Source organism: Stenella coeruleoalba (genome assembly GCF_951394435.1).
Source record: "Stenella coeruleoalba genome assembly, chromosome: 9".
Classification (NCBI taxonomy): Eukaryota; Metazoa; Chordata; class Mammalia; order Artiodactyla; family Delphinidae; genus Stenella; species Stenella coeruleoalba.
Window position 1 is genome coordinate 86,443,309 of NC_137155.1, and position 20,516 is coordinate 86,463,824.

General features: G+C 40.4%; 1 protein-coding gene across 4 annotated transcripts in view; it reads left to right on the forward strand.

The window, feature by feature from the left end:
• Positions 1-20,516, forward strand: part of EXOC4 (exocyst complex component 4) — an 831,307-nt gene that overhangs the window by 687,963 nt on the left and 122,828 nt on the right. For all 4 annotated transcript variants that reach the window (XM_079931122.1, XM_079931120.1, XM_079931121.1 and 1 more), the window contains exon 14: positions 16,765-16,943. In XM_079931122.1, the coding sequence (XP_079787248.1) occupies positions 16,765-16,943 (179 nt within the window). The remainder of the gene's footprint in view (positions 1-16,764; positions 16,944-20,516) is intronic.

The window sequence follows — 20,516 nt, forward strand, 5'->3', positions numbered from 1 at the left end:
ATGACGCTTAGTTGCTCAGTTTCAGAATTATTGCCATTGCTTGAGATCAGTTGTTTAGTGTCTGCTCTGAATAGATTTAAAATTCTCAAAAGGAAATTGTATAGCAATTTGAGAAATAACCAGAATCTTCGATAAACTGGAATACTCTGTGAGGAAGTTCAGTGCTGTATAAATTTTGACTTTGAAATCTATAATAATTCTTGGTAGTTGAAAGACCAAAATATATGTTTAGCTTATAGTAAGTAATTATTGGTTATTTTAATCCCATATGTTGATAATCTGTTTTGAAGCTTAAGAAATGTTCTTTATAGAAAACTATTGCTATTTCTAGGAATGCATAACTTAACAGTGGCTCCTGGCAGAAAAACTGCGCACCTCTGAAAGTCCCAGCACCTACAGAAAAAAAGCCTGGCACCTTAATGTTTATATCCTGTGTTGCTGGACAACATCCTACAAAGTAGCCAGGCTTATTTGAGTGGCTTGGCTAAAGAAAGATGCATTCATGTTCCAAGCTAACCGAGCATTTCAAGTGCAACTTTATTCCAAGTTGAATCTGAATCAGAACTCTGAGCAGTGCCATCAGCCTGAGAATAATGTGCTGCTTCCCAATTCGCTCTTTGCTTGTCGTTACCTAGTATCGATTTTCATGGAACTTTTCACTGTACTTACATACATATATATCAGTGTACTCATCTACTTGGTACCAAAAAGGGAGGCACAGAATGTGGAGAAAACCCTGAGACTGAGCCCTGAGCTCCTACCCCACCCCTACCCCTAATTCTCCATGTGTCTTTAGCCAGGTTCCCTCACTCTTCTGCATCTCCATCCCTCATCTGTAAACAACAACCTTTTTTAAAAATTTTATTTTATTCAAGTATAGTCGATTTACAAGGTTGTGTTCATTGTTGCTGTACAGCAAAGTGATGCAGTTATGCATACATATACAGTGGCTCCTGGCAGAAAAACTGCACAGCTCTGAAAGTCCCAGCAGAGGTGGGACTTTCTTTTTCATATTCTTTTCCATTATGGTTTATCACAGGTTATTGAATATAGTTCCCTGTGCTATACAGTAGGACCTTGTTATTTATCCATTCTGTATATAATAGTTTGCATCTGCTAATCCCAAACTCCCAATCCACCCCTCCTCCACTCCACCCTTTGGCAACTACAAGTCTGTTCTCTGTGTCTGTGAGTCTGTTTCACAGATAAGTTCACTTCTGTGATACTTTAGGTTCCACACGTAAGTGATATCATATGGCATGTGTCTTTCTCTTTCTGACTTACTTCACTGAGAATGATAATCTCTAGGTCCATCCATGTTGCTGCAAATGGCATTATTTCATTCCTTTTTATGGCTGAGTAGTATTCCATTGTATATATGTACCACATCTTTATTCATGCATCTGTCGATGGACATTTAGGTTGCTTCCATGTCATGGCTATTGTGAATAGTGCTGCTGTGAACATAGGGGTACATGTATCTTTTTAAATTATAGTTTTGTCTGGGTATATGCCCAGGAGTGGGATTGCTGGATCATATGGTAATTCATTTTTAGTTTTCTGAGGAACCTCCATACTGTTCTCCATAGTGGCTGTACCAACTTACATTCCTACCAACAGTGTAAGAGGCTTCCCTTCTCTCCACACCCTCTCCAGCATTGGTTATTTGTAGGCTTTTAATGATGGCCATTCCGACTGGTGTGAGGTGGTACCTCATTGTAGCTTTGATTTGCATTTCTCTAATAATCAGTGATGTTGAGAATCTTTTCATGTGCCTGTTGGCCATCTGGGTGTCTTCTTTGGTGAAATGTCTGTTTAGGTCTTCTGCCCATTTTTCAATTGGGTCGTTTGTTTTTTTGTTATTGAGTTGTATTAGCTGTTTCTATGTTTTGGAGATTAAGCCCTTGTATAAATGACAACCTTTGATTCTCAAACTTATAGGCTGGTTTTGTGAGTGTGTGTGGGTGTGCGTGCACACCCACACACACGCTTTAACTAGCATATTAGGTCATATTTTATGTCCAGTAAAGTTGTGGGGTTTTTTTGTTTTGTTTTGTTTTTACATTTTATCTATTGCATTTATTTATTTATTATTTATTTATTTATTTATTTTTGCGTTACGCTGGCCTCTCACTGTTGTGGCCTCTCCCGTTGCGGAGCACAGGCTCCGGATGCGCAGGCTCAGCGGCCATGGCTCACGCTCCGCGGCATGTGGGATCTTCCCAGACCGGGGGCACGAACCCGTGTTCCCTGCATCGGCAGGCGGACTCTCAACCACTGCGCCACCAGGGAAGCCCAAAGTTGTATTTTTATGTTGTGTATTTACACTTTAGAATAGGTTGGAGCCCTTTATGTAATCAGTACACTTAGTACATTCTGTCCATTTTATAGAATTTTGAATACAATTTTTCTATTTTTTTTAGCTACTAAGGGTTCTGGTTTTAGTATGTTTACATTTTTGGCATATTTTTGGTAAACATTCATCATTTATTTGATATCTCAGAATCACAACTTTCAATTATAAAGCTGTTTTGATAAGAAAACTTGGTCAGTTCCTTGATGATTATTGTTTTCCAGAAAAACATCATCATAAAAGCAGAAAGTACCCGTAAAGGCTTTTGAAACCAGGTTCCTTGATCAAATCAGGATTCAGCACCATCAGAGGAGTAGGGTTAATGACAAGCATGCTTCTAGCATCATTGCTTTAGGATTTTGTTGTTGAATGTCAGGCCTAGAGTGAGACACACAACAGTTGCTCAATAAATGCTTGGTGACTGTTACGTCTGTGCTCATGTACTACTTGATATACAAGTAAAGGAGTTAAATAAGAGTAAGGATAGCATAGAAGGAGTCTTAGAGTATAGGGTGTATATTAGTCTGCTTGGGCTGCCTTATCAAAATACCCTGGACTGGGTGGTTTACACGACAGAAATTTATTTCTCACTGTCCTAGAGGCTGGGAAGTCCAGGATCAAGGTGCTGGCCAATTCAGTTCCCGATAAAGGCTCTCTTCCGGGCTTGCAGAGGCCTGTTTTCTTGCTGTGAACTCACAGGTCAAGGAGAGAACAAGAGATTTCTCTCAGGTTTCTTCTTATAAGGGTACTGATCCCATCATGAGGGCTCCACCTTCATCATGACTTAATTACCTCCGAAAGATCCCATCTCTGAATACCATCATTTTGGGGTTGGGAGCCTCAACATATGAATTTGGGGGACTACATCTCCGTTCATAGCAAGGTGAAGATACTTAACTGTTTACCTTTACCTGTTACAGTCTGAGCTGTAATTTTACATTCATGATTGGAAATTAGTCAAATAAAAGGCTGACTGTTCAATGTATAGAATATGTTGCTACTAATACAGGCAAAGGGACAAAAGTTACGCTTCAGGAAGAAAAATGGCAACTTAAATTAAAACTATGATTGTAGAGAAAATTTAAAGCATTTCTTGTCAAATGACTTATGCAGTTCTGAGTCAAATAGGGACAGGGTTGTTTTTTCTACATAATGAATCTCCTGTAACGTAGTATTTGAACTTATCACCTAGTCGTCTTCTGTTGACCTGTGATTAAAATCTTGGCCTTTAATTGGAGGCTCACTGTTTGAACCCTGACGTTTTGCTACCAGCCCAGCCTATACAGGCTTTTGATAAAAAGGGTGATGTTTTTGTGTCTGTCTCTCAGGCAGGGAACCCAGGTAGAGGTAAAACTGCCTGGAGCAGAATGGTGCCTGAGCTTCAGTCTCTAGACCTTTGCCCTGCCATCACCTTGGTAAACCTCTAGCCTCTCTTTTCTAGAAGAGACTTATTTGAGCATGATAGTTTTTCTGTGCTCACCCATGAGAACATAGCACATAAACTACTCCAGAATTCCTATACAGGGACAGAAAGATGAAATGACAGAAGAAAATCTGCATTTATGCCTACGTGGATTGAACATGTCAGAACATAACTGGCTGTCATGCTGAATTTTCTCTCTCCAGATCTGAAAGGAGAACAGCGTGAACAGTTTGCAAGAGCTCTGACTGTTTCAGTAATATTGTTTACGTTTTTAATTTAGCGCATTAAATTCTCACCATACAAATCATATTGTACGTCATACAAAACCTTTGTTTCCCGAAACTCAGCACACTGGGAAGAAACTTAAAGAGTACTGTCAAGAGATCCAGTTAGGAAGCAATTAGGAGATTGCTGTTCTAGGAACTATTCTGGGCAGGGGAGATACTGATTTTGAAACGTGCATCAATTTTCCATCTATTTCTCATTTCTGATTTTTTTCCCCTAAACTTAAACTTGTTTTAATTTGGAAAGTTTTAAACCCATAGAAAAGTTGAAATAACATTCCAATGACTGCATATATACCCTGACTTAGATTTACTGACTTAACATCTTGCCATCCCCTCTCAGTTTCCTCTCCAAATATATATACACACTTCCCTCTTGCCAAATCATCTAAAAGTAGGCTAAAGATATCATGACTTTTTACTCTTAAATTCTTAGCATGACTCTCCCAAGAACAAGGGCATTCTCCTACTCACCCGCATTATTACCATGTGCTTTATGTTGCTGCCGTAACAGATTACCAGTGGCTTAAGACAATACGGATTCATTTTCTTACAGTTCTGTAGGCGAGAAGTCCATCATTGGGCTAAGATCAAGGTGTCTGCAGGGCTTCGTTCCTTCCTGGAGGTTCTAGGGGAAAATCCATTTCCTTGCCTTTCCAGCTTCTGGAGGCCAGCCTCACGCTCTGGTCTGTGGCCTCCTCCTCCATCTTCAAAGCCAGCAACCTAGGCTGTCTCTGAGCCTTCTTCCATCATCACATCTCTCTCCCTGACCACAGCTAGGAAAGCTTCTTCACTTTGTGATTAGATTTAGTCCACCCAGATAATCCAGGATAATTCCCCCATCTCTATGTCCTTAACCTTAATCATATCTGCAAAATCATTTTTGCCTTATAAAGTAACATAATCATAGGTTCCCAAGATGAGGGTATAGACATCTTTGAAGGGCCATTGTTCTGACTACTACACCACACCTAACAAAACCAGCCTTCATTCAAAGTTTATCCAACATACAGTCTATAGTCAAATTTCCCCAATTACTAAAAAAGTGTCATGGATCCAATCAAGGTTTACATATTATAATATGTCTCTTTGGTTTCCAGTCATCTATAACAGTCTCATCAGCTCCCTCTCTTTTTCATGACATGGAATCCTTTGGTAAAGAGTCTAGGCCAGTTACCAAGTAGAGATCTGAATTTAGCTAAAAGTTTCTTTGTGATTATATCCAGACTGAACGTATCTGTCAAGAATACCCATGTAGGTGGTGTTTTGTGCTTCCCACTATGTCACTTCATATAAAGTCTGGCTGTGCTGCTACTGGCAATGCCAAGCTTGACTTTTTGTTTAAGGTAGTGACTGCCAGATTGCCCCATTGGAAAGGTGGGGGGTTTCTCTATAAAATGCTTGATAGAAGTTCGCCATCTTTGGGAGACACAATCAAGGAACACATTCACAGAGCCAGACTTTAACACAGCATTTTTCAAACTGTGGATCATGGCATATTAGCAAATTACAAAATCATTCTAGTGGACTTTGAACCCCCCCAGAGGAACTAGGACAGGGCCTGGGTAATGGTGGATTCCTAGTAAATATCTGCTAAAGAATGTATGGCTCAGTAATAGGCAGATAACCCAATTAAAAAATGATCAAAGGGAATTCCCTCGTGGTCCAATGGTTAAGAATCTGCCTTCCAATGCAAGGGACGCGGGTTCGATCCCTGGCCGGGGAACTAAGATCCCACGTGCCACGGGGCAACTAAGACTGTGCGCCGCAACTACTGAGCTCATGTGCTCTAGAGCCGGTGCACCACAACAAAGAGCCTGTGTGCCTCAACTAAGACCCGGTGCAGCCAAATAAATAAATAAATAAATTTTTTAAAAAAAAAAAGATCGAAGGGTGAGAATTGCCACTGCTCTAAAGAAGGTATACAAATTGTCAGTAAGCACATGAATAGATGCTCGGTATCACTAGCCATCAAGGAAATGAAGGTCAAAACCATGAGACACTACTTCACATCCACTAAGATGACTATAATTTTAAAAGATGGGTAATCATTGGGCTTCCCTGGTGGCACAGTGGTTGAGAGTCCGCCTGCCGATGCAGGGGACGTGGGTTCGTGCCCCGGTCTGGGAGGATCCCACATGCCGCGGAGCGGCTGGGCCCGTGAGCCATGGCCGCTGGGCCTGCGCGTCCAGAGCCTGTGCTCCGCAACGGGAGAGGCCACAACAGTGAGAGGCCCGCGTACCGCAAAAAAAAAAAAAAAAAAAAAAAAAAGATGGGTAATCACAAGTGTTGGTAAGGATGTGAAGAAATTGGAACCCTCGTGTACTACTGGTGGAAATGTAAAATGATGCACCCACTTTAGAAAACAGTCTGACATATTCTCAAAGGGTTAGAGTTACCATATATGACCCAGCAATTCCATTCCTTTGTATATATACCCAAGAGAAATGAAAACATACATCCACACAAAAATTTAGATGTGAATGTTCATAGCAGCATTATTTATAATAGCCAACAAATGGAAACAACCCAACTATCCACCAAGTGATGAACAGGTAAACAAAATGGGATAGATCTATGGTATATCCAATGCGATACTATTTGGTAATACAAGAAGTACTGTTGTATGCATGAACACGGATGAACCTTGAAACCATGTTAAGTAAAAGAAGCCAGTCACAAAAGATGACATATTGTGTGATTCCATTTATATTAATAGGAATTATATATGAATGTCCAGAATAGGGAAATCTATAGAGACAGAAAGTAGATTAGTGGTGACCTAGGGCTGGGGTTGAGGATAAATGGGAAGTCTAACAGGTGCAGGGTTTCTTTTTGGAGGAGATAAAAATGTTCTAAGTTAATTGTGTGATTGTGTGACTCTGTAACTATACTAAAAACCAACCATTGAACTGCACATACTAAGTGGGTAAATTTTATGGTATATGAATTCGATCTCAGTAAAGCTATTATTTTAAAAAATGCCCGTGACCGAGCCCCACCCATGCCAATTAAAGTTGAATTTTGGCAGGTCGAGTTTGGCATCAGGTATTTTGTTTAAACTTCTCTAGTTCAGTTTTTAATGTCTAGCCAGGGTTATAGCTACTGGTTTAGGCTAACTAGCAAGACCCTTCTCAGTGCCAGAACACTGTAAATCCAAAAGTCTAGTGTTTTATGCCTGTCCCAGTGAACAAGGTGATTTAAAAGCACAAGGGGACAAGCTGGTGGTCACCCCCCAACACACCTTAATAATAGTCATGATTAATTTCTTTGGCTGACATCTCTGAGTGAGTAGAAACCCCAGTTCCCCTGCAACATATATATATATATATATATATATATATATATATATATACACACACACATATATATGTATATATATGTATATATATATAGCAAGTATATTAAGAGTATTGCAAGTTTCTAAATCATGGACAGACAGTAGGCAAAGAAAGCCAATGAAAAACCTTTGTGATTATTGAAGGAGGAAACAAATTTCTGAAGAGGAGAAATTACTTATTAAATATGAAAAATAGCTACTCACATGATTGTGTGTGATGAAAACTATTGAAGGATAGACTTAGTGATGAGGTTTAGCAGTTTCTAGGAAGAAAAAAATAATATTGTAATCAAGGTAACTGGACTATTTTATTTCTTCCTATTTATGAGGGTTTAGCCAAGATCACTTTAGAAAAGTTTTTAAAAACCTGATTAAAGAACCCATCAGAATGGTACCACCTCCATTATTTTTGACACAGACAAATAAGGTTTTGGAAGTGTTGAAGATTGAGCAGTTGTAAAAAGCAGGAGTGATAGATGGAAGTGTCATTGTCACATCTCTTAAGAATCACTCGGTATTATTAGGAATCTAGGTAGGTGACCTGACCTTTTTATAACCTTCATCAGTTTAAGCTCTGACAGATAATGGCTAAGTGGTCTTTACAGGTTACCTTAACATGTCTCAGTTTCTCTGTCTATACAACAGAACTAATTAATCCCATGCCAAAGAATTTAATCAAGTTCCAGCTGCAGTGAATATGGTCAGACATCTTATTAGGTCTAGTATAAGTCAAGGTCTGATCCAGAAAACAGAAACCACTTCAAGTATTCCCATAAATTCCTTCAAGTGGGAATTAAATGTAGGGAATTTGTTATTACAGGTGAATGAGGATCTGAGTGTCAAACAGAGGACATTAGGAGAACCTGTAGATTAGCAACAGCAAGGAGCCACTGCCTCCCTTTAGCTCTTTCCAAAGGGAAGAGCCATTTACTGGAGCACAGAGGTACCCAAAGGAATTTGGGGCATGGTAGGAGCTAGAGCCAAAAAGGAGGCGTGTCTGCGGTTGGAGACAGGACCCAAGGCAGAGGCGGAGGGAGAGGAATAGCAATGCCCTGACTTCTCCTTCCCCTTTAGCCTTCAGTTTCCCACCAGGGCCTCCCATTGTCAGAACCCAGCTGAGAATGTGGAAAACAGCTGGCAGGAGTCAACCCCTGCCTCCCTCTGATACAGATCACAGCAAAGGTGAGGAAATGGATCTTAGGGCGAACAAGCTTGGACTTTCAGGGTTCACCTCCTTTTTATTCTATATCCATTAAAACTTGGTGCTTCTGCCCAATTCAAGGTAACTACTCATCATTTAAAGGAATTCTCCCTCTCTCCCCAACAAGGGTGAGTCAGCCTCATCCATCATTGAATTCATCTCACGTCTAGGATCTCTGCAGTCCCATGTCAAGGCAGATGTGATTCCTCATGTACGGTGACCTCTGAACTAGAATGAAAAGTTAATACTACCAGCTCCTCATGTAAAATAGTAGAAGAAATAGCACCTCACACCCATTAGGATGACTATTATTTTTAAAAATAAAATTAAAAATAAAATGGAAAATAATAGATTTTGATGAGATGCGGAGGAATTGGAACCCTTGTGCATTGTTGGTGGAAATGTAAAATGATGCAGCCGCTCTGGAAAACAGTTTGGTGGCTCCTCAAAATGTTAAACATAGAATTACCATACAAGCCAGCAATTCCATTTTCTGTATATACCCAAAAGCATTGAAAGCAGAGATTCAAACTGATACTTGTGCACCAATGTTCATAGAAGCATTATTCACAATAGCCAAAAGGTGGAAACAATTCAGATGTCCATCCACAGAAGAAAGGATAAACAATCAATGAAATACACAGCCTTAAAGAGGAATGAAATTCTGATACATACTATAACACAGGTGAACTTTGAAAATATTATAAGTGAAAAAAGCCAGACACAAAGGGACATATATGATTCCACTTATATGGGGTACCTGGAATAGGCAAATTCATAGAAGCAAACTATAGAATAGTGGCTCCCAGGGACTGGAAGGAGGAGGGAATGGGAAGTTACTCTTTAATGAGTACAGAGTTTCTATTTGGAAGATGGAAAAGTTCTAGAAATAGTGATGTTGGTTGTACAACATTGTGAATGTACTTAATGCCGTTAAACTGTACACTTGGAAATGATTCAAATGGTAAGTTTTATGTATATTTTGCTACAAAAATTAGGAGTTTGGGATTAACAGATACACACTACTATATATAAAAAAACAATAAGGACGGGGAACTATATTCAATATGTTGTAATAACTTATAATGGAAAATAATCTGAAAAAGAATATATATATATATATATATATACACACAACAGAATCACTTTGCTGTACACCTGAAACTAACACATATTGATAATCAACTATACTTCCATTTAAAAAAAAATAAGGAAGTGGAAAACAAAAAGAAACCCTTGATTAATATATGCATAAAAATGCAGGGCATGGGGCTTCCCTGGCGGTGCAGTGGTTGAGAGTCCACCTGCCAATGCAGGCGACACGGGTTCGTGCCCCGGTCCGGGAAGATCCCACATGCCGCGGAGCGGCTGGGCCCGTGAGCCATGGCCGCTGGGCCTGTGCGTCTGGAGTCTATGCTCCACACCGGCAGAGGCCACAGCAGTGAGAGGCCTGCGTACTGCAAAAAAAAAAAAAAAAAAAAAATGCAAGGCTGCTGCAGCCTCCATTTCTCTAACTGGTCACATTTCTCTAATTGGTGACATTTATCACTTCCTTCTTCTACCATCCATCCCATGTTGCCCTTGCCCTGTGCCAGCGCTCAGCCACTCAGAGTGTTTAGCCTATTTGTGTTGAACTGGGCCTTTGTTCCTGAAAAAGGCTGAGTTCTTGGCAGTTCTGCCTTTAGTCGGCTGCTATGGGTTTTTTTCCGTGACTGTTACTATGGACCTGGAAATACTAAAACGGGTTCCAGTGAATCCGATGTAGTCCTCTCGGCCTTTAGTTCATAGAAGCAACTCACTTTGCCCTTGGCAATTGAGGTCAGTCCTTCTAGGAATCAATTTGACCCCTTTCTCTGCCTGTTGGTTCAGTAGTGTGAGAAGCCCAAAAGAGCTGGTTGACAATCTCTCTTACCCATATAATTTAGTCATTGTTGTATTTTCTGGTGGAAGCATTCCTTCCTGAGTGCCTCTAGACCAAAGTTGTGGGAACAGGAGCAGAAACCTCCATGAGTAGTTTTAATAATGAGAAGAGGGACCTTTCCTACTTCTAATCCTTGGATTCCCAGACCTATACTTTCTTGTTATTGGAAAAATAAATAATAACAGCACTATATATTGGTGTCCTGAGTCAAAGTACCCCAGCACTCCAGCCTTGTACATGTTGTCTCCCAACTGCACCATAGCTGAATCCTGCATCAGCCATTTCTCCCGGTAAGTTTCTTGGCCAGCAACACTGTTGAACAGCATACCATGATTGCGAATAAGAGCTTGAATAAATCTGGGAGTGGTGCTCCTCGAAACATTTCAGGCAAGGAAAGCAATTCCGTACTCAGAGTGGGTACAGCACTGCCCCCTCCAGGACGCAAGGCGTCTGGTCGTCTGCTTCTCCACCTGAGCCAGCCGGTGTCTTTCCCCTGCTCTGTTCTGGATCATAGGGGACTGCCCTTTGTACAGTGTTTCCTGGCTCTTGGGGCAGTTATCTTACAGCGGGACAGCAATGGGAAGTAGTAGTAGAAGATTTGGGGAGTGGTACAGGGTCTGAACATGTATGTTATGTGGTCAAATGTAGCCCAGATCTGCAAATCAGTCACTTTGAAACTATTTGTGATGTTTCTTTCATAAGTGCATTTAGTATGCTGAAAGTGTACTTTTTTTTTTTCCTTCCTAAGATTTCAGGGAATAACAGAATTATTTAAAGACTAAATGGAGACAATTTTCACATCTTTGGCAAACTTCTCTTAAATGAATTGTCAGATCGACCTCTTTAAAGATTATAATTGTGTGGTAAAATTAAATTAAACAGGTTTTACACTCTTGGCAAAGTTCTCTTAAATGATTTCTTGTCAGATTCAAGCTCTTTAAAGATTATAATTGTGTGGTAAAATTAAACTGAACAGGTTTAACACACTCCTTCAGTGTTTTAGGCTTCTACGTGAGCATGTTGGCCTACCGATAATAAAGGTGACTTCTCACATAGGGTCAGTGCCTGAAACATACGAGTTTTGGGTTCTGATGTCTGTTCCTGGGTATATCAGAGAATCTTTAGGCCATGACTGAATGCCTCTTATTTCACCTTCTCCAGATAATGATTATTCTGCTGCCCATTTCACATAAACATATTGAATATCTTCCGTAAATAATGTGCTTTCATAATAAGCAGAAGATGAAAGCTAAGTAAAAATTCAGATCTAGAAAGAAGAAACAGTACTAACCCAGGTGCTGGGGGTAGTCACTCTAGCCATGAGACCTCCACAGTGGACACTGACTGCCATCTGTGTTTTTGGTTTTTTTGAGAACTTTTTTTTTTTTTTTTGCGGTTCGCGGGCCTCTTGTGGCCTCTCCCGTGGCCTCTCCCGTTGCGGAGCACAGGCTCCGGACGCGCAGGCTCAGCGGCCATGGCTCACGGGCCCAACCGCTCCGTGGCATATGGGATCCTCCGGGACCGGGGCACGAAGCCGTGTCCCCTGCATCGGCAGGCGGACTCCCAACCACTGCGCCATCAGGGAAGCCCCGAGAACGTTTTTTAAAAATTGAAGTATAGTTGATTTACAGTGTTTCAGGTGTACAGCAAAGTGGTTCGACTATACAAATACATATGTATCTATTCTTTTTCAGATTCTTTTCTGTTATAGGTTATTACAAGATACTGAATATAGTTCCATGTGCTATAGAGTAGGTCCTTGTTTATCTATTTTATGTATAGTAGTATGTGTCTGTTAATCCCAAATTCCTAGTTTATCCTTACCCCCCTTCCCCCTTTGGTAACCATAAGTTTGTCTTCTATGTCTGTGAGTCTATTTCTGTTTTGTAAATAAGTTCGTTTGTATCATTTTTTTAGATTCCACATATAAATAACATCATATGATATTTGTCTTTCTCTGTCTGCCTTACTTCACTTAGTGTGATAATCTCTAGGTCCATCCATGTTGCTGCTAATGGCATTATTTCATTCCTTTTTATGTCTAGGTAGTATTCCATTGTGTGTACACACACACACACACACACACACACACACACACACACACACACCATATCTTCTTCATCCATTCATCTGTCAGTGGACATTTAGGTTGCTTCCATGTCTTGGCTATTGTAAATAGTGCTGCTATGAGCATTGGGGTACATGTACCTTTTCAAATTATAGTTTTGTCTGGATGTATGCCCAGTAGTGAGATTGCTGGATCATATGGTAACTCTATTTTTAGTTTTTTAAGGAACCTCCAAACTGTTCTCCATAGTGGCTGCACCAATTTACATTCCCACCAGCAGTGCAGGAGGGTCCCCTTCTGACTGCATCTTGAGCAAGCCTGAAGCCACGGTCTTAACCAGCTTTTAGACCAACCAACCATTGCCTCCAGTTTGGCTCAAGTAACTGTAATACCCGTGTCCTCCAATTTTCCAGGTTAAAGTGCTTGATGCGTCCATCTGGAAGGTTTTCTCATTTGTGGTAGGGCTTTCAGGTTTTTGGTAAACATGTTCATTGGAGAAAGTATAGAAAATACAGAGAAACACAGAGCATGATCCAGTCACACGATTAACATTTTGGTATATAGATATCCAATCTTTTTTCAGTTCATATAGATATATAATTATGTTCTTCTTAAATATAGAGTGACTACAGTTTTTTTTTTACTCAACTTCATATTATGGCTAAAAATAAACTATATCAAACATTTTTTCTATGGTATCAAATATTTTCTACTATGTAATTTCTAATGACTGCATAGTTCTCCACAGTGTGGATATGCCATAATTTATTTAATAAATTAGAGGGTTTAGGAAAAAATCTGTAGTTGAGCAGCTAGAGCCATCCCCTTAAGGTTATTGTAACACATAAAACCCGTCCACCAAACTCTTTGACATACACAAATCCTCGAAGGAATGGTTTTTCGTGTGAAATGGTTATAGCTGTCAATCATTTATTCTCCATGTCATGGTTCTGGTGCTCTCTCCAGGTTTTCAGGGGGTGATTATGGATTCCTGTCAAATGAGATGTCTACTATGTATTCAACACGAGGCAGTTTGTATTTTTCTCCATCTATTGCTTCCCCATCGGAGGAAGTTAAGCAAATCTCTGTGAGCCAAAGGGGAATGGGATAGACGTCTAGTGCTGGCAGCACACGGCAGACATGCCCGGGTCCCAGAGATCCCGCATAAGTAGATTAGACTGCTACATAAATACATTTGTCTTGATTGTCACATTCCACCCAGGGTTACACCTACATGCGTAAAAATGGCTCCAAGCCTGTTTTTCAAAGGCAGTTTGCCTCCCTTGTTGCTTTTTAACCACCCAGCTCTCAGGCATTTTTTGTGTTATAGCTATCGAAGATGATTAAGGGGCTGGGAGAGCTGATATATAAGGACAGATTAAGAAAACTAAATATTTACAACTTGACTGAGTGATAGCCAAGGGGAAGATACTATAACTGTCTGCTGGGCTCAAATCATGGAAGAGATACTGTTTTGCTTTCCCCAGTAACTCAATTTTAGGGATATCTAAATTCAGAGAAAGTTTTCTGAAGATGACATCACTTATGCTAATTAGATAATTGTGTCAGTCGAAATTACATTTCGCTGCTTACTAGCAGAGACTTGGAATAGCAGTGGCTTAAACAAATAAGGTTTCATTTTCTCTCCTATAACATGGAGCCCAGAAATGTATCGTCTGGGGCCGTGTGGCAGTTCCATGATGTCATCGGTGCCCCCATGCCCTCCTGTCTTTGGCGCCATTGTTCTCAGCATGATATTCGTACTCAAGGTCACCTGGTATTTGAAGAAGAGCTACCACAGCTTCACTTACCTTGGCTGAATTCCAGAAAGGGGAAGGCAAAAGAGGTCCCTGCCAACTAAGACTGCTTGGAAGAACTTTCTCGGAAGCCCATTTCCTGATTCCAGTTTATATCTTATTGACCACCACATCAGCAAGAGGGGCTGGGAAACTGAGCAGGGTTTTTGGTTTGGTTGATTTTGTTTTTACGTTGGGTACCTTGCTTACCACAGCGATGTCAAGGTCCTTGGACTGAGAAGGCATGGGAACATGGCTGCCGGGTAGGCAACTGGTGGTTTCTGTCGCAATGACTTACCTCTTAAAGATTCTGAGAAGTCTGGACTCTGAGACACAGTGACATTTGCTATGACGTTCCATTTGTAAAACTAGCCCTTGCGATCTAATTTATTTACTTCACGTCACTCATCTATTTCAATTTATTTGTCACAGCATACCCTGGGTTGATGCTAAATAAACCAGCCATCTCAGCAGACCTAAGAATAATAATAACTACAACTTACTAGCTTTTACCCAGTTCCATGCACTGTGTTACGCACTTCACATCACCTGAATGGTTTGCTTCAAAATACTCCAAGGGGGATGGGGAGTAGATATGGATAAATGAAATAGTACTCACCATGAGTTGCTAATAATTGAAGCTGAGCAATGGGTATATGGAAGTTTGTTATTATTTATATACTCTTCTCTCTCCTTTTGTAATAACTGAAATTTTCCCAGTAAAGATCTTTAAATCACCTCATCTACATCTTACATTATTTCATATGAGGTCGGTACTATTACCCCTAGCTAACAGTGCTCAGGGCAGTTAAGCAGCATCACACAGTGAGTGAGTGGCAGATTTAGGATTCAGACCCAGGTCTGCCTGACTTAGAAGCCTGTGCTGTAACCCTTATTATTCAAAGAAAGCATGCTTCCCCCATAAGGAGACTAAACCTCATCAGAAATGTAGCGTTTCAGGCCCCACCCAAGCCCTATTACAGGACCCCCGAATAAGGTTTGTTTGCACACCCGGGGTTCCCATGCTCTGTTCACTGCACTGTTATTGCCTTCGTAGCCACAACTTAACCAACTCAATCGTGAGTTTCCCATAAAAAATGTTACCCTCTGTTGAAGCAAGAAGCCTTATCATGAGTCACTGCTTGGTAGCATTTAATAATAATTGAATAGGCACTTAATTCGGAGCAGTTAACCTCTTTCAACCTTGAGTGTCTGCTGTAGTGCTGAGCACTACATTCCTGTGTCAGTTAAGCACCACTCTGACTATGTGTCAGCTGCTAATAACCACTGCTTGCTTGAAACTTGGTTTGGTTTGTTCTATTGAAATAACGCCCTTGCTTCTGTTAACTTAAGGTGTTGTGAGTTTTAAAAGTTTTGGGACTTAACAGAAAACTATTCAGCTACCTGTTCTACCTTCCGGCAGCATCATCTCTGCTTACCCACCTCTGTATAACTTTCCTGAAAAGACATGATTTTTCTCCCTAACATCTTCAGTCATCTTGTGTCATTTCAGCCCTGTTTTTGAAAGAAAGAGAACTATGGGTCAGTTCTTGTGTGTCCTGTAGGCAGAACATCAGCCTCCATTTCTCCATCTGTGCCTTGGCTGTGCCATATGGTCTTTAGGACCCCTTCCAATGTCATTCTTCTCTAACCCCACATAACGTGATTTTTCAAGCCCCCCAAAACAAAAACATTGTGAAGACACTGGACTGTATGTGAAATCTACTTGATTATGTTTTTTCAGCCAGTGAAAGGATCCCTCATTGATTCGTACTCGTTTCTCTGTCCGAATAATGAATGCCTTGACGCTGTGTAGCTTCCTTGCCTCAGATCCGTGTTAGAACAAGTAAATGAATGAATGAATAAATGAATGAATGAGGCCTGTCATCCATCTCAACTATAATCTGCTTTCTCAAAGAGGCTGTGCCCTCCGCTTTTGAAAAGGTTAAAAGATTTTCAAGCTGCCAGGTGAATGTGTTTGTTTTATATATTATAATCACCTTCAAACCGTGTATATACTTAACACCCTAAGCTGTTCTTCAACTTCCATAGCAGAAGAGGTAAGGGAAAAACCTACAAAAGAGCAGGCATCAAAGCCATCCCCAGGGACCATCACTGTATAGGTCAGGCCCATGCTGGTTGAGGGTACAAGCATCAGAGTCGCTTCATTCTTCTTCCACGAACTCTTTCTCCTACAAGAGTAATTTGAAGGCAGTTTATGTATAAGATAATGTTCTCACAAAATTAAACCTAGGAAAAATAGCATGCTGTAATATAGTGACAATAACAACCATTTTGCTAGACATGCCTTAGAATGTCTTGTCCACCCCTATCTTTTCCATGCTATAAGTAAAGTGTGTTTCTGATTTGTTTTGCAGAGCAGCCTTTGGCAAGGAGTCAGAAGTTCTTATTGGGAACCTGGGTGATAAATTAATCCCTCCACAGGACATCCTCCGTGATGTCAGCGACCTCAAAGCCTTGGCCAACATGCATGAGAGCTTGGAATGGTTAGCAGGTCGAACAAAGTCGGCTTTCTCCAATCTTTCTACATCCCAGAGTAAGTACCAGCAGGGTGGTTCCTGTGGGGACAGCTGAGGAACTAGACTGAATACTTTCATTTGAAATGCCGTAAGGGGACATGTCCGAGTTGTTGGAAGATCTGTGCAAGAATTCTGCTTGTGCTGAGCCTCTGGTACTTTGTCATTCTGTGAAAGGAAGTAATCTCAGCTTCCCCACGTGGGGCGTGGGAAGCCAAAAAGGCCCATGTTAACATAGCTTGATGTTAAACCTTAGAAACACCGGATTGTGTAAGATTGAACCACTGTGTCTTAGCACAGAAAGCAATACATTTTGTCCTTCTTACAACTTTTCAAGGGTAGAAACTGTGTCTCAGAGCTCAAAGCTGAGCACGCAGTTGATGTTTTCATTTTAACTGATAGAAAACGAATGAAAAAGTATCTAAAAAGAGAATAATAGAAGTGATCAAGTTGCTAGAAAACAGAGACAATGAGAAAAACATTTATTCTGGAAAAGAGATGGCTGAAAGATAACCTCATTATACATCTCAAGGAAATTAAGGAATAGGGTCTGAAGTAAAAATGGGAAACCTTTTTCTATCAAGGACCAATGACCAATTATTTCAAAAATAATTTGAAAACTTTGGGACACATAAACTTTATTCAATAAGTATAGCACAAATGTTTTTTAAAAGCATTAGTTCAGAAGTGTTAAACAGTTAAAGGCAAAGAAAAAATGATATGAAGAAGGAATAAAGGAGATGGGAGATTTGAATGCATGAATGGAGGGACAGAAAACAGGATAGAAAAAAGCAAAATCACAGCAAGAACATGAAAGAAACTGAATCAGCTCTGAAGTTGGTATTAGAACGAACTGTTAGAAGATTGTTAGAAGGAAAAAACTTGTATTATTTGGACTGTGGACTTCAAAGAAAGTTATTTTTTATCATTGTCTCTTGAAAAGTTATTATTGGTTGATTAACCATGATTTCCAGCCCAGAGAGGGAGAAGATGTGGATGAAATAAACCAGAGTAAATTATGCCCTGAAATGCAGGCCCCACGGGCAGAGTCTAGGAGACCTTTGAATGCTCACTTACTTATGATCTCATGCTGATTGTGTAGCTGTCCTGGGGGTCAACAGGGGGTGAGGAAAGCAGATGGAAGGAGGGGGCTTCTGAGATTACGTATTCTGCTTTAGAAATCTTCAAATATTACTTTTTATTTATACTCTTATGTTTGCACTTTTTAGTATTTAAAATAGTACTTTTAGCTGATGATAAAATTGTACATGTTTATTCTTAGAAATGTATTCACCTACTAAGGATAGTTTGGACTCAGTATCGGGTCTGAGCAGACTCTGCCTATGTAGGTATCCTTGAGAGGTTTTCAACTTTATAACGACCTCATATCAGGGAACCTGTCACAAGTAGTAGTCAGAATAAGCCATTTTATCTCCCAGACTCACCCGACTCCACCAAAAAAAAAAAAAAAAAGTCAGCAAGAGCTGACTCCCTTTTGCTAGTTGCAAAATAAACAGCTCTGGAAAGGGACCAGAGGCCTCTTTTCCTAGTTTCCTTTGACTCTTGCAAATGTAGGGCTGCTTGGGTTGGTTTGTCAGTGATGATTGGCAGGAGTCCTCTCGTTCGGTGGGCCATCGAAGTCCAGTATTTCATAATGCAGTCTCTTATTTTGGCAGCACAGCCTCCCAGGTTTCTGTTCTGTCCATCCTAAAAGAGCTCCACGAGGCAGAATAGGACACAGCCTCCACAGCAAGCCACTGAGTGATTCACACAGTCTAACCTGGCTTCAGCTGTTCTCAAAAAGAGAAAGATGCTCTGTGAGTTACGGTCAACTTTGTAATTGCACCATTTACCTGTTCTGTTCACGTCACCGAGAGTCCCTAGTACAGCTGATGTCTAATTCACGTCTTCCAGCACCTCTGTTATTCTGACAGAGACCTCTTGTCCCATGCCCATTAATACCTCTCATGTGCTCAGTTCCATTTTATAGGCTGTACCCTCTCAGTTCCTTTCAGGGTGATTATTCCAGCCAGTGAGTGATTTAAGTGACTGTTAGCATTTTGACGATCAGTGCAAAGCCCAAGTGAACTGTAATCACTACTTATGTTGTCTCTGTAAAAACAGAGCATCCAGCAAACCTGGTTTATTCTGCTAACAATATGCCTTGCTCACCCACACGGGGCTGTTCTTTGAATTCCCAGGAGGGATGCCCACTGATGTTTATAATTTGAACAAAGCAGGGAATGGGTTACTTTGATTGGCCATGTCAGTGTGACTTTAGAAAGGGAATAAAGGACAGCTCTTTATTATTCTTTTGAAAAGTGAACCAAATGATTACCTCAACAAAAGTGTTGCCAAGTCTGGAGACTCGATAGCATGAAGAAAATGCCAGACTGTTGTCTAGCACTCACAGAGACTCAGGATGGGGAAAAGGCAAGAAAAGAAGCATAGAAGTTTCTTTTCTTGTCCACATCCTTTAACTATTTGGTATGGTAAATGCCATGCTTTCTTATAATTAAGAAGCTACTAGTAGAATGGAATGGAGGAAGTTTGCAGAAAATTATTTTCATAGTAGAAAATCTCTTTAGATATTAATAGCAGTATTCTCCTCCACCTGAAATATCTCATGTCATAGTGAAGAGAGTATTGCATTTTAATGGCAGAGAATGGCTGGCCACTTGCCCAGGAGATAAGAGTTGACCATTTTTTCAAAGACAGTTTTTCCATCTCTTTTAGTATTTGCCTAAGCATCACTCTGTGTTCTTTACATTTAAAAGAGTCTCCTCACCTCCTGTAGATCCTGACTACTCCAAAGGCACTGCTCTTAACTTTCACAGTCCATGGTTCCTGCTCCATTTCTCCTGGTATTCCCCTGCTCAGCCTTCCTTAACCCTGTTCTACTTAAGATTCTTTCTGTTGAAAGTCACAGCCCAATTAAAAGAAAAAGAATGCATCAATTTATAAAACTGGTAAATCAAAAGACTTCAGGTGTGGCTGGATCCAGAGGTTCACAAGATAACACCATGTAACAGACATGTTTACACACCTGCTCTCTCTCCCCCACTTTCTCTATTTTTGGTGTATTTCCTTTATTGCTTTCCGTCTCAGATAAGACCTTTTCGTATGGCAACATCCTTGGTTACCAGCAGCCCCAAGATTATTTGATCCCAGACAAAAAGAGCATTTTTGCCAACAGCTCCTGAAACAGTCCTAGAGAAGACTTGGATTGACCTAACTTGACCTCCTCTCATGGGTCTCTCAGGCTTTCTCTGTATATGCCTAGTTTTCTGACTCTTTACCCACAACTCAGTCTCCCACTCCCACTTCTAGAATGTCTTTATGTTCAGGGTCTGTTTTAACAAATATGCTTTCAGTGCAAGGAAGCTGAGCAGAATCATATGTAGCGTTGGGCATTCAGGATCTAGGTTTATGCATATTTTCTCTCATTGATCACAATTTCAACCTTGTAGTAAAGGCACAGGATAGTATCTGTAATATCTGCTGTTTGTAACAATCCTAAATAAGAAGTCTGAGATTACCTGTTATGGTTAAGAAAATTCTCAGAAAATAGTGACCTAGATAAAAATTAAGAG